This window comes from Lissotriton helveticus, chromosome 1_1 (assembly GCF_964261635.1).
Source record: "Lissotriton helveticus chromosome 1_1, aLisHel1.1, whole genome shotgun sequence".
Taxonomy (NCBI): Eukaryota; Metazoa; Chordata; class Amphibia; order Caudata; family Salamandridae; genus Lissotriton; species Lissotriton helveticus.
The window spans coordinates 1,791,477,771-1,791,492,310 of NC_136057.1; the positions used below are offsets into that span (position 1 = coordinate 1,791,477,771).

The window sequence follows — 14,540 nt, forward strand, 5'->3', positions numbered from 1 at the left end:
CAGAGGGACAAGTGGATTACCTGCAAGTAGCAGACAGCTCCTCTTTTGATGAGGACAGCAGCGATGCCCTTTCCCCCGATCAGCCGGCCAGCCAGGAGTCTCAGAGCTCTGTGCCATCACCCATCGATCTTCCCAACAAGATGGCTGTGGCAGTTAGCCCAGCCCAGGCACCAGGAGCAGAGACCCACCCCATCACCACTGGTACCTGCCCTGCCCTTTGGACACTGGGCCAGGTGAGGTGACAACCTTTCTACTTGCTTGACATACTAAGGTGTCCGTGTTTTCATCCAATGTGGTTTGACATCCAATAATCACCCATTTCAGCTGTGCATCATGTGACACCCATTCTATATGGTCTCTTCTACAACCTGTGTGTCCTTTACCACCTGTACTCAGTCTTTTATGGCACCCTCTTTGTGTACATCCTGAGACACCCTCTATCATCTGCTACTTACCTACCCATACCATCTGTCTCCTTAGCCAACCACCATCTATGTGCTTGCATCATGCCGCTGGCATAGAACTTCGACCATCTGTATCTGACCTGTGCTTACCCTGTATAGGTCACCTCTATCCACCTCCTGTTCCAGCTTCTCTTAGTGTCCTCTGTCATCCCCCGTGGCCTGTATCATCGATCTCTGTCCTGTGACAGTGACCTTCTGTATCCATGTCACATGTTAGCCCTGTGTCCCTGGCCATGCCACCTCTCCTTTGTGTCCATTGTCTTATTTACTCCAACTTTTCAGGTGCCCTGAAATCTATCTTGCTCTTTCTTTGCAGATTGTGCCTCAAGTACAGCTCAGTGTGGACCCCCCCGAACCTCCTGTCCCTCCTGAGCCACCTCAGCAGCGCCCACATCATCTCACCAATGGCGCACCAGTGGCCAAGCCACCACCAGCGCTCATCAAAGTAAGTGTGCATACAAGTCCCCCAATCTCTGCTTTTACCTGAATCTCGAACAGTGTGTACTGGTGCAGATTACACCAAGATCATTGGAGCCGGAAAGGTTGGCCAGTCTTTTATCTTGCATGAGTGACTTGTGAAAGTTATTGTGTTACTTTCTGAATCTATGCTTAACAGGCAGCTATGAGGGGGTGTTGTTCGGCATGGATAATTCCATCTAATAGCCATGTACAAGGGTCTAATCTTTAAGCGTCCTTACAGCACAGTTCGGTACCTGGTTTCAGTCCTGTTGATTGGCTGTACGTGAGCTGGGACCTCATGCTCTACCCATCATCCTGGTAGAAACACTGTCCTTGTCTGAGTCCAGCAACTCCTTGGGGGAAAGAGCAGCATTTTCAGGGTGAACTGGGAGTCTGAGCAGCTGTGTCTCTAGCAGCCTCTGACAAGGGAAAAAAAGTTGCACAGAAGATGCAGGGAGCAGGCACTCTGGCAATCCATGGTTCTTGCATCGCTTGATGAAAATGTTGCTTGGTGAATGCAGGGTGAAGGCAAACATCTCACACATGATTTGTCATAAATTAAACTAAGCACTTTAAGTTATTCACTTCATACTCAAAGAGAAAGTTGTCTAGCACTATAAGTGGTAAATGATTTGTATTCTGCTAATCAGCCTTTGAAATGCAAACTTTGATCTTGGGTATCAAGCCAATAAATATTTTACATTCTGCATGACATATAATTTCAGTGTCCAGGTGGCACGCGTTTCGCTTGGGCCTTGTAAGCCATCAAGTTTTCTCAAGGTGACAATTCAGTCCGTTGTGGTTTCATTGTCATTAGCACCACATGGGGGAGCTGTTAGACACTAAATGCAGTTTACAGGCACCCAGACCCCACAGAGTCATCAGAACCTCACAGACGTGGCCTTTCGTAATTGCAGTAGAAGAGAAACACACATCCCCACTCACGAAAGAAACGCAAGTCAGTCTGGGCAGCTGTTAGAGTGCCCAGTCATGACAGGCTTTGCATTCTGAACTCCTCACACTTTAGCGCTCACTGAACAGGACATGCCCACACCTTACTAAGCAGTCTCGGTCCTTGGCCATTTAGCAGCAGCAGAACAGAGTTTCTTTTGCATTCCATAGGGTATGGTCATTGCAATTAAAAGTAAAAATGCAGGAGGGCGTGGCTTGGCAGCCGAGCATGGCGGTGGCATAGCCGTGAGGCTCCGTGAGTGAGGCGGCTTCCCCACATAAATCCGTACACTGATCCGCATCTCTAAGACCTCTGACCGGAGGAACCTGGGTCCGGGACCGGGCGGGAACCACCGGAAGGGACAGCGACCAAAATCGGGTGCCGGGAAGTGAAGTTCTGCACTCCGACAGCGGTGGGCCTAAACTGACTCTGAGAAGCCGGGCTCCGCTTCGTGGTGTGGCCGGCCGGAAGTGAGAGCAAGTCGGTGGCGGGCGACCGGAAGTGTCAGGCAGGCATCAACATCACGGGCTGAACTAGTGACTCTGGCCTACTCGCATATGGCATAAGGTTGCAGTCACGACCACTGAGAAGCGGAGGGGACAGAAGCGGCTACTCCTGACATCGGGGCTCAACGAACCCTCTCTGAGTGGGAGAAACAGGTAGGAAACGCCACTGCGACACGGCCTGCACATATCAAGTGCAGAAATCCCCCTTGGGGCCACATACCAGAGACACTGCAGCCGACAGGCGCACCTGAGGGAATCATGGCAGGCAGAGGCCCGAAAGGCAACTCATCGCAGTCCAGGCTGGAGAAATTCGCTTTTGACAGACAGGCCCAATCCCAGTCGGAGCATCGCACGTCCACGGGGAAGACACCGGACGGCGACGGAACAAAGAAAGCAACACTGGAGGATGTGATGAAGGCGTTGGCACAAGTACAAGCAACAGTGGGATCCACGGCCACTGAAGTCTCGCTTCTGAGGGCGGACTTTCAAAAGATGGGCGAAAGAGTTAAGCAGGTCGAGGTAGTCACAAAATCTCTCGTGGAGGACGTATCTGACCTACAAATAGCGATGGAGCGTGTGACGGCGGAGAACAAGGCACTAAAAGAGAAGCTGGACGACCAGGAAGGGCGCTCCAGACGTAACAACGTAAGAATTATTGGGGTTCCGGAGTCGGAAGGTACTGGAGCCAAGGACCTATATGTGGAGGACCTGATCAAGACACGACTTAAACCAAAGGGACTATCGCAATTTTTGTCTCCGTAGAAAGAGCGCATAGGGTTCCTGGGGGACAACCTAAACCCTGGGGCACCCCCTAGACCAATACTTGCGAGACTCTTTAACTTTCGAGACCGCGACGTGATCCTCCAGGCGGCAAGGGTGGCCACACCAATACAGGTTTACAATTCCACACTGGCCTTCTTTCCAGACTATACTGCCGAGGTGTCGCGCCGGAGGAAGACTTTCCTTGCAATTAAGAAGGAACTGAGAGCCAAGGAATTACCATACTCCATGCTTTTCCCGGCACGGCTTAGGGTGGTAGCGGACGGTAAGGTTTGGTTTTTTGATACACCGGAGTCGGCCCGTGACTGGCTGGATGGATGGCGACAAACGGGACGGCCCGCCGATCCCACAGGACGAACCGGAACCAATGGGGAGACAGTCAACAGAGATCACAGGCCTCGGACAGAGACGGATCGCCACACTCGCAGGCACTGGACAACTCTAACGAACTGGGAGGCGTGAAAGAATATACTCCCGGCGCCACGTAAGATGAACACCAAAAAGACTTCCTGGGTGGGACCCGGATTGGCCACTGACCCGGGTGAGACCGGGGAGGGCAGGGGAGCTGCCTACTCCGGGGACACTTCACCCCAGCAAGCAAGTAACTGTTCATGGGTTGGGTAAAGCACTCTGCTGTGTTGGGGGCGGGCAGTTCTGGGTCCGTCTAGCAGGGAGGCAGGGAGGGGGGAGGCGTGAGGGGGACTGTTTAAATGTTAAACGCAAATCACAAGATGAGACAGGACTCACATTTAATCTTGTTGAGAGTGGGGTGGGAGGAGGGATGTTTTGTTTTCCTTTTTCTTGTGTTGTACTGAAGACGTCATGTTTCATGAAAGTAGAGGCCTTGCAGGTTTTATCCCCCGCGAGGTTACGCACTCTGATTGATGGCTGCACAGATGGCAGATGTACCTGAAACTCGTCTAACCCACCAGTCAGCTTTAACAGTCCTGACTTGGAATGTTCGGGGATTAGGAGACAAGGTGAAGCGTGGCCTAGTGCTGCAATTCCTAAAGCGTTGCAGCCCGGCCATAGTTTTACTGCAGGAAACACATCTGGTAGGCTCGGCGACCAAGGCGATGGATAGATGGGGATATAAGTTCATTGCGCATGCAGACTTCTCATCAGGTTCAAGGGGGACAGGGATACTCATAAGAAAGAACTCCCAGGTGGTGGTACAACAGACACGTGTAGATACTCAGGGGCGTTTTGCAGCGGCAACGGTACAGTGGGAGGGCCAACTTTTTAACTTTGTGTCCGTATACATTCCACCAGGCCTACATTCCACCAGGCCTACATGCCACAGCACAGACAGCCCTCACGACCTTTCTCTTGACTCTGCCAGACGCGACATTGGTGGTAGGGGGAGACTTCAATGACATTGCTGATCAAGACCTCGATAGACACCCTCATACGGCGACGGTGCGAGGAGCTGGACGACTCCTCGGACTACTAGACGCCCTGGGACTTACGGATTGCTGGAGACACAAACACCCTTATGATAGGCAATACACTTACTACTCGGCTGCCCACAATTGCCTCTCCCGGATAGATTACCTCCTGATGTCAGGGGAGGGGCTGCAGGGCATTGAGGAGATAGATATCCGTCCTAGGGGAATATCTGATCACTCTCCACTGCAACTCACATACACGCACCACCGTGCACATAGACGCCGCCTTTTCCCTATCCACGCGAGCTACCTGCAGGTCCCCTCTCTATCGAAAGGCTTCACCAGGGCTACTGAACAGTATTTCCAAGAAAATTCTGGATCGGTGGATTCACACACTACCTTGTGGGAGGCTTACAAAACGGTCCTACGCGGACAGGCCATAGCCTCCGTTGCTGACCACAAACGAACACAGCGACGGGAACTTCATGCTTTGGAGGAGGCGCTTAACACTGCGATCCGGGATCAGGAGGCTCGACTGTCCCTCGGGGCGGCCCAGGCTGTCCGGCTACGGCGCACTGAGTGGATGACGTACCAGAAAGAAATGGTGCTGGGCACAATCCAGGCCACCCGTCACAGGGTTTACGAGCTGGGTGACAAGGCCGGTAAGATGCTGGCTTGGCTGGACAAAAAGAAGAGGGCGGGCATCGCCCAGCTGACATCGCCTTCCGGTCATACGACTTCGGATCCCGAGACCATAGTCGACCTGCTCGCAGACCACTTCAAGACCCTATATACCCCCCAGGCGCAATACTCGATCGAGGAGGCATATGATTATATGTATCAAAGACTTAACCATTCCTGGCCTCTCTCCAGAAGCGGCGCTCCAACTTGACGCAGATATCACGGTGGAAGAAATACAGGAGGCAACCTACGCGTTGGCTTCTGGCAAAGCACTGGGCCCCAACGGGTTCCCAGTGGAGCTGTACAAGAGCTCGGTTCAAATCACGGCCCCCATCTTCTCAATATGTTTACCGATAGTCTGGAAGCGGGAGAACTCCCTAGAGATCAGCGCCTCGCCACAATTATTCTGATCCATAAACCCGGTAAGGCGGCTGAGGCTTGCACCTCTTACCGCCCTATTTCTTTAATAAATGCTGAACCAAAAATCCTGGCCAAGTTATTAGCGCAGCGATTGGCACCTTGGTGCACCCAGACCAGTCTGGCTTTATGCCATCTCGCAATACGTCGCATAACCTTCGACGGTTGCAGGCCGTTTTGGCCCGCCGGGACAGCATACAAAAGCCAGCTGTTCTCCTTTCCCTCGATGCCACTATGGCATTTGATACCGTGGAATGGCCCTACTTATTTGCTGTGCTCCACCATATGGGCTTTGGCTCCAAGTTCTGCGCCTGGGTCCGACTACTTTATACCGGGCCCCTGGCCCAGGTGGTAGCCAATGGCCACATTTCTAGGGACTTCCCGCTTGGTCGAGGGACAAGGCAGGGCTGCCCACTCTCCCCCCTACTGTTTACTCTGGTCCTGGAACCGTTGGCAATTTGGATCAGGTGGGAACCATCCATTAAGGGTATCCGATGGTCGCCGAAGTGGGAAGATCGCATATCTCTCTATGCGGACGATATCCTGCTCTATCTCACCTCTCCCAAAAAGTTGATTCTTGAGCTTCTTAACATCTGTGAAAAATTTGGGAGAGTGTCGGGATATAGGATTAACTGGTCCAAATCGGTCCTATTCGTCCTTGCGGGTCACCCACCGTCTCTCCCGGCGAGCTGCCCCTTGAGTTATACTGACGCGGCGTTCAAATACCTGGGTGTTTACGCTTCGTCAGATCCAGACCAATTCCACGCCCTGAATTTGAAACCCCCACTGGACCGTTTCAAACGGGATGTGAAAGTATGGCGTTCCCTCCCTCTTACTCTCCTTGGCAAAGCTGCACTGTTCAAAATGATGACGCTCCCCCGCTTTCTGTACATTCTTGAAAATACCCCGTTCCCGGTCCTCCCCTCCTATTTTGCGGCGATCTCGTCTGCGGTTTCGGCTTTGCTGCGGGACGGTAAGCCAGCACGGATTGCACAGTGCAAACTGGTAAAAGACTGGTATGATGGTGGCATAGCACTTCCAAACATAGAACTATATTACTGGGCGGCCCATCTCAAACAAATTAACTATTGGTTACACTCCCCACAGACCGAACCTGCTTACTTAGCTGATAGGCACGGCTTGGAGCCCAGAGGTCTGTTGCGAAACCTCTATAGCCGTAGTGTCCCAACCGACCTGGTTGGACAGACACGTCACACGATTCAAATCTGGTACAAGGCGCACAGATATCTTCGATGCGCTAACACAATCACACAAATGACACCTCTGTGGGACTCATACAGACTAGGCCTCCTTTGCAACAGTAAGGGATTCCAGGCGTGGGACAACATAGGAATATCAGTTGTGGGGGACCTTTGGAAGAAACGCAGGGTAGTGGACTTTACGTTTCTACAAACCAAATATGAGATGGCGCGATCTAAACACTATAGGTACATGCAAATCCGCCATGCATTGCAGACAGCCATCCCGGCAGAGACAGCCCTACCAGAATCCACTCCTCTTGAGGATAGATTGCTCACGGAACACATGCCCCGCAAAGCAACGTCATTCACATATCGAAAGCTGGTGAACAATCTGCCGGACAGGCTGACTAGGTTACGGTTGAGTTGGGCGAGGGATGTGGGCGACTTTGAGGATTCAGATTGGCAGGAGTCTATCTCCTCGCCGCGGGAAACAGCGATCCCATCCAGACTTAGATTGGTACAACTGAAAATACTGCACCGCACGTATTATACCAGAACAGTCCTACATAAGATGGGGAGGGTCTCCCACGAGTACTGTCTTCGCGGCTGCGGGGAGAGGGGAACGTTCTACCACACTATTTGGGACTGTGGTCGAGTGGCTAGGTTCTGGGCAGCTGTGATGCATACCGTGTCTCAGACCATGAATGTTTCCCTGCTGCCTGAACCCCGGCGTTGCCTGTTAAACGTATGGGACGCAGCGGATTTAACCCTTCGACAACAGGACTGGGCCATGCTGGGGATGATGGTAGCGAAGCGAAACATAGCTAGACTGTGGGGCGCTGAAGTTTCGCCTACGCTTAGGGACTGGTGCAGGGACATGGATATATCAATGGTTGCAGAGAAAGCGGTTTTTATCCATCGGGGATGCCCCAGGAAATGGGGGCAGATCTGGGGGGGCGTGGAACAAGTTCAGGGGAGATATTTGTGAACCGCCCCAGATTGACTCGGAAGAGGCCCTTTCGGACTGAGAGTCTCCTCCCCGAGGTTCAGTGATGTATGGTGGGTTTTTTCTTTTTGTCCATTCAGGTATTTGGCCAGTGGCTGCAGAAGGTTTATTGATGGGGACTTACCTGTACTTGCTCTACGTGTTTACAAGCTACTACACACATAAATGTTATGTCGTCTTCTATATGCGATGCGATCTTACTGAGTTTAGTTAATTTAAAAATAGAAAATGGACCTTATGTGATTTATGATCCTTCGGTGAATTGTGTACTCTCATGATTGTGGAATGCCGCCGTACCCCAGGGATGTCGGCACAGGGGCTGTGTTATTACTGATATTGCAAATTAATTTTGACTACGTAACGGCCGGCCCACGGGGTTGTAGGCCAGACGCGGTGTATACAATAAAGGTCTTTTAAAAAAAAAAAAAGTAAAAATGCAGATTTTCCAGTCCCTGGTACTCTTCTTCCACTGCACAGTTGTCTCACCCCAAAAGTGTAAAGGTGAGCACTGGATATGTGTAGGGTTCAGTATATATCCGATTCTTGGGTTGTTGGCTTAACCTGGCATGAAGTTACATTGAAAGTTTTCCCAAAGTTATCGGAGCAGGCCCCCCTTTCCCTTACACGTTATCGCTCACTCAACCACAGACCTTCAACACTACTCATGCTTTGAACCCTTGGTAGGGTCTGCTTCCCAGCAACCTCATTTCCTCTCGACCACTGGGCCCAGGGCCTCCCACTTGTGATAGTCCTTCAGCCCTCTGATGTAGGCCTGTCGACAACAATAGATAGTTCACTCAGTGCAGTGTGCTTGTTTGTATGCTTGTTTTTTTGGCTTTCATAGCATTGTGTTAATTTGTGTGTTTTCTTTTCTTCTTTTTTTTTCTGCCTACTTTTTTCTTGTTTTCTTTTCTCTTCTTCTTCTCTTCTGTTTTCCCTGCCTTTCCTTCCCCTAGCCCCTACCCCTCTGTAGACTGCTGGTGAGACTTGAGTAACCTCTATACTCATTCTTGACATGTAGACTCACCCCATGGTTCTCGCAAACTTCATGTCCATGCATACGCCCTGGCATATTTGTTCCTGCAATGTCAATGGTCTAGCTCATTATATCAAACACAAAAAGTGCTCTTCTATTTCAATTCCAAACATGCTTATATTGCTCTCCGTCAGGAGGCGCATCTCCTGAGGCAGAGGCTGAGAAGCTACGGCGTGATTGGGTGGGCAAAGAGATACACGGTTGCTGTCCTCTGCAACTGGCAGATGACCCATTGGTGCCTCCGAAACGTGGTGCATCCATTTTGAAAACGCTGCCCCAGGTTGTGCTTAAAACCTGGGTGATCCAGAGGGTTGCTATGTATTCACCAAACTAAAGATCAACAGTAAGGTATTATGCATAGGTTCAGTGTAGGCACCCACTGGTCCGAAGCGTGCCTTTCCCCTTCAACTCACCAGTGTACTGATGGAAATAGATACAGCAAACATCCTGATAGGCAGGGATTGGAATCTGGCCTGGACTGCGGTATTAGACCGCACTGGTCCAATTGATGTATCCAATAATGTGAACTGAGCTCCCATAGGAGATTTTGGTGCTGATCATAGCCTTCGCAACACATGGCATCTCTTAAATCCAACAGACCGGGAATACACCTACTTGCCCCCGGTTCATGGCACACAATCACGGCTGGATTTTTTGTTGGTCACACCCCATGCTTCCCCCATCGTTGCAAGACTTAAATACTAGAGAGAGGACACTCTGCGACCACTCCCTTATTTCCCTGCAGGTTCATATTGGCCTGTCATGCCCAGTTCATAAGCCTTGGCACCTTAATCTGTCCCTCTACGACCACCCAGTAGGTAAGAACCAGCTTAAAACCCACGTGCATACTTGCTGGAAGAACCATGATGGCTTGGTTGACTCTGATTTGACATAATGAGCAGTTGCGAAAGGCAACCATCTGTGGGCAGCTGATGAGGGATGCTGGAATGTCCAATAGTTAGAGGGAGAAGCGTCAGAAGACACTAGAGGCTGATATAGTCCGCCTCACATTTCCTTACATGGCGCACCCCTGTGCTGTTGCCAGGCGTAACCATGAGAAGGCGCTTATTGACTGCAATACTTTACCCCCCTCTAAAGCAGAGTATGCTCTGCATAGGTAGAAATACCGGCACTGCGAACGAGGAGAGAAGGCGGAATGGCTACTGGCGGCGCAGCTCAGGCAGAGGGAGGCGGGCATGGCCATTTCTGCTATCATCACTGACTCGGGGGCGTTAGTCACCAAGCCACAGAAAATTGCAGACTTTTTCGCATCTTACTATAGTGCCATCTACTCCCCAGAAATTGTCCCGGGATCAGGGCACATGAACGCCTCTTTAGATGGTCTGCACTTACCATGCCTCTCAGAGAAAGGCAGGCAACTGCTTCAGGGCACGATCACTTAAGAGGAGATTGAGCAGACCATCTCTGATCTATTCTATCATAAATCCCCGTGGTAAGATGGCTTTCCAGCAGAGTTTTACAAATAGACTAAATCCGAGGTGGTGGATCTTCTCCCTGATGCCTTCGCTGAGGCTGATTGCACGGGCTCCTTGGGTTTAGTTGCCAAGAGGGCGCTGATTATCGTCCTTCCCAAACCAGGAAAAGGCCCTGTTCTTCATGGCCGTTGTCGCCCCAGATCCCTGCTCAAAGCAGATGTCAAGATACTGGCCAGTATTCTAGCTGCCCATCTCAAGTGTGTCCTCCACTCTTATTCATCATTCGAAAGTAGGCTTTGTCCCAGGCCGCTCATCATGTAATCATATTTGCACATTAGATCATGCATTCTGGCTAGCAATGGATCTTCCGAATGAGGCCTTGGCGCTGTCGTTGGATGCAGAGAAATCTTTTGATAGGATTGAATGGGACTACCTGTTTGCCACACTCTGGAAATTTGGCCTTAGTGACGACTTCGTCTCCATAGTGAGGTGGCTCTACTATTCCCCCTCAAGACAGGTCAATTGTGGGTGCTCTCTTTCTGATCTCTTCCTAGTCCGCAGTGGTACCCGTTAGGGTTGCCCCCTCCACCTCGCATTTCTCCTTGCAATGGATCCTTTAGCGGCATCCCTATGCCAACCAGACCAGTTCATAGGTATCCCCAAGCCCAGAGGACCCTCTGCACTGTATTTATATGCAGATTACATTTTACTCACCCTTTATCAGTCTTTCCTTTCTCCATTCCCGCTGTGCTACAGATCATTGACGCTTTTGCGGCAATATCTGGCTACAAGATGAACTGGGGAAAGAGCGAGGCTTGCCGCTGTTGTGAATCACCACGTTCCACTATCGCCAGTTATCCATTCCATTGGAAGAATTCCTGCATTAGGTACTTCAGCATTCTAGTTAACAGAGGCCTGAAGTGCATGGTAGTGGATAACCTGGACCCACTTATGGAGCGAATGCAGTTGTACTTTACAAAGTGGTCCTACCTGAATCTCTCTCTGGGGACGGACTGAAAATGGTTACCCCCATACTTTTCTCTACCCTCCGGTCAGGTAGACAAGACTATTAAGGCCTTCGTCTGGGATTCAGCAATCTATCAATCAATCAATCATTTGTAAAGCGCTCTACATACCCGCGAGGGTCTCAAGGCGCTGGGGGAGAGGGGGTGGGGGGGCGCTACTGATCAAACAGCCAGGTCTTGAGTATCCCCCTGAAGGTCAGCGGGTCTTGGTTCTGTCGTAGGCTCAAAGGTAGGTTGTTCCATGTCTTGGCGGCGAGGTGGGAGAAGGATCTCCCACCAGTGGTTGTTCTTCGGATGCGCGGGACGGTGGCGAGTGAGAGGTCAGCGGAGGGTAGCTGGCGGTTGGTGATGTAGAAGGAGAGCCGTCTATTGAGGTAGGCTGGGCCGGTCATGTGGAGTGCCTTGTGTGTGTGGGTGAGGAGCTTGATGACTGGGAGCCAGTGCAGGTTTCTCAGGTGGGGGGTGATGTGGTCGTGGCGTGGTACATCAAGGATCAGTCGTGCCAAGGCGTTTTGGATGCGTTGTAGTCGTTTGATGAGCCTGGTCGGGGCTTCCGCATAGAGGGCGTTTCCGTAGTCGAGTCTACGAGGGCCTGGGTGACTGTCTTTCTTGTATCTGTCGGGATCCACCTGTAGATCTTGCGGAGGGTGTTGGAGGAGGAGGAGGCAGCGTTGACTTGCTTGGTCATTAAGAGCGTTGAGTCAAGGATGATTCCCAGGTTGCGTGCGTGGTCGGTGGGTGTCAGGGCCGCCCCCAGTGCCGTCGACCACCAGGAGTCGTCCCAGGCTGAAGGGTTTGAGCCGAGGATGAGGACCTCCGTCTTGTCCGAGTTCAGCTTCAGACGGCTGGTCTTCATCCAGTCTGCGATGGCCTTCATTCCTTCGTGGAGGTTGGCTTTTGCGGTGATGGGGTCCTTGGTGAGGGAGAAGATCAGCTGAGTGTCATCGGCGTAGGAGATTATGTTGAGGTCGTGCTGTCGGGCTACGTGTGCGAGCGGGGCCATGCAAATGTTGAACAGCAAGACTTCGCCTGGCAATCCGGAAGCTTATCGCCCATATATCAGCATGACAATCTGCACTCTATGGAGCATTATTGTCTAGCCTTACACTTGGCACAAATGGCCTACATGCACCCTCCGGTCCAAGACCCCCCCCTTTTATGGGTTGTGATCGAATGCAGACTCCAAGAGGCCTTGCAAGTCCTTTATCATCCTGAACCAGCTGTCGCATCCCCCAAACCCTATGCTTGAAAGCCATGTACACCACCTGGATACGGGCTCACAAGCTCTTGTCGGTTGATGCGGATCTGCATGACAAGGCTCCCATCTGGAACAATACTGGTATTCGCATAGGGGTCATGCTTGACTTGAGCTCCTGGTGTAAATCTGGGATTCTAACCCTCACACACCTGATTTCTAGCGGCAAACTCAAGTCCTTTGAGATGTTACAGGACGAATTTGGCCAGCTGCATACTCAACAATGGCGCTACACACAATTACACCATTGCCTGCTGAACAACCTGGGTCCTCACCTTGGACAACTCCTTGTTTCACGGTGCTCTCTTACCTTAACACCTGGGGTCAGTTTAAAGGTGTGATGTCCAGGTTCTATAATCTTCTGATTCGCCACCTCTACTCCCAGCCACAATTGGATAGTCTCTGGATGACCTGGCAAGCTTGCCTGTAGATGGAATATGCTGATGATGAGGAGGACTGGATAGAACTCTTGTAAGCCTTGGAATGGGGAGTCTGGGAAGCACGGATGAGGTTCAGTTTATTTAAGTTTCTTCAGGGCTGGCTCTGGACCCCAGCACGGCTTCAGGTTGCAGGGTTGCTCCCTCACTGTGCCTGCTGGTGATGCGAACATTCGCTCTGTGATATAGTTCACATAGTACTGGAATGTCGGGACCGCAGTGGGGTCTACGCTCCAGGAGTCCATGAATTTGCCACGCCACTTTCGGACCGACTAATTCTCCTCCATGGCTTATTGGACCTTTTCGAGCTGACCCGTCATGCCTGTCATCTACTTGTCACTGCCCTTACAGCTGCCAAGATCTGTATTCTACGGCATTCGCATTCTCCATCACTGCCGTCTCATGAGTAATGCCCCACACCCAAGCATTGCTATACTTGGGCTTCATCTGAACGATCTATTTCCCTGTCCTTTTCACCCTGCTTTGTACTTTAGTTTTGTCTTCGTTCTCTCCATCTATGGCTTATTTTCTCACTCCTTTCCAACTTTTCTCTTCTTTTCTTATATTTTAGTAACATTTGGTATTGGTACAGGTATTGCACATCTTACTATGGTTTATGCTGGACTTGCATTTGTTTGAATTTGCAAATATTTCTTTTTTGGTTCTTAATTTATGCCAATAAAATAATTGAGAAACAAACAAAAAGTTTCCACCAAGCATTTGGGGGGGGGCAGTGAAGACAAAGTACATATTCTTGTTAAGTATGCCTCACCTCCATGGCGACCAATTTCAAGTTAAACTGCCCTCTGAGTTTTGTATATTCCCACTCAGGCAATCCCTGACAGCAACTCAAAGCCCAGGATAAAATGTGTAGGAGGCAGCTACTCTTCATTGTAAAAGGTGTGCAGGCTGGTGTTGCCTTTTTGTCATTTCTTTGTGTAGGTGTGGCTCAAGACAGATCATAGGATGGCCGAGTAGAACTGGTTTAACCAGATGCCACGAGCCTTAAATTGTCTCCTTGCTGTAGGAATTTTATTAGAAGCTAAACCTTGGACCTTGTTTAACAAAGTACTTAGAGCAAGGGAGGAACTGAGAAGAGCAGCTGGGGCTGAAGATGTCAAGGGTGGCTGGTTTGGAATGTAGGAAGAGGGGAGACTGCAAGTTCTAATGACCTCTAACGGTATGAATTACCCTATAACTGTGGTAGTTCCATTCTTCTTGATGGGAACCCAAAGTGGGTAAGCCACCTCCTGTTTCCTACAACACAGGTTTATCAGGGAGAGCCAGTAGGCAGTCTCCACTTGGGGATGCTTGCAAATAGTGCCTGTACCACACTACAATAAGGAGCTGCCACCAGTTACTACTTGTAGCATAGCCTTTTCAAGGGGTGGTAGGTAGCCACCAAGGTTAAAGAAGTTCTACTTTGGGTGGGCACCAAACACTGTACAGTCTAGTACTCTATGGCTAATCGACGTACTACAGATATACAGAGCACC

The 14,540-nt window shown here is 50.7% G+C and overlaps 1 protein-coding gene across 2 annotated transcripts in view; it reads left to right on the forward strand.

Annotated features, from left to right (window-relative positions):
- Window positions 1–14,540, forward strand: part of MRTFA (myocardin related transcription factor A) — a 287,728-nt gene that overhangs the window by 190,641 nt on the left and 82,547 nt on the right. For both annotated transcript variants that reach the window (XM_078640591.1, XM_078640585.1), the window contains exons 8-9: window positions 4–233; window positions 781–909. In XM_078640591.1, the coding sequence (XP_078496717.1) occupies window positions 4–233; window positions 781–909 (359 nt within the window). The remainder of the gene's footprint in view (window positions 1–3; window positions 234–780; window positions 910–14,540) is intronic.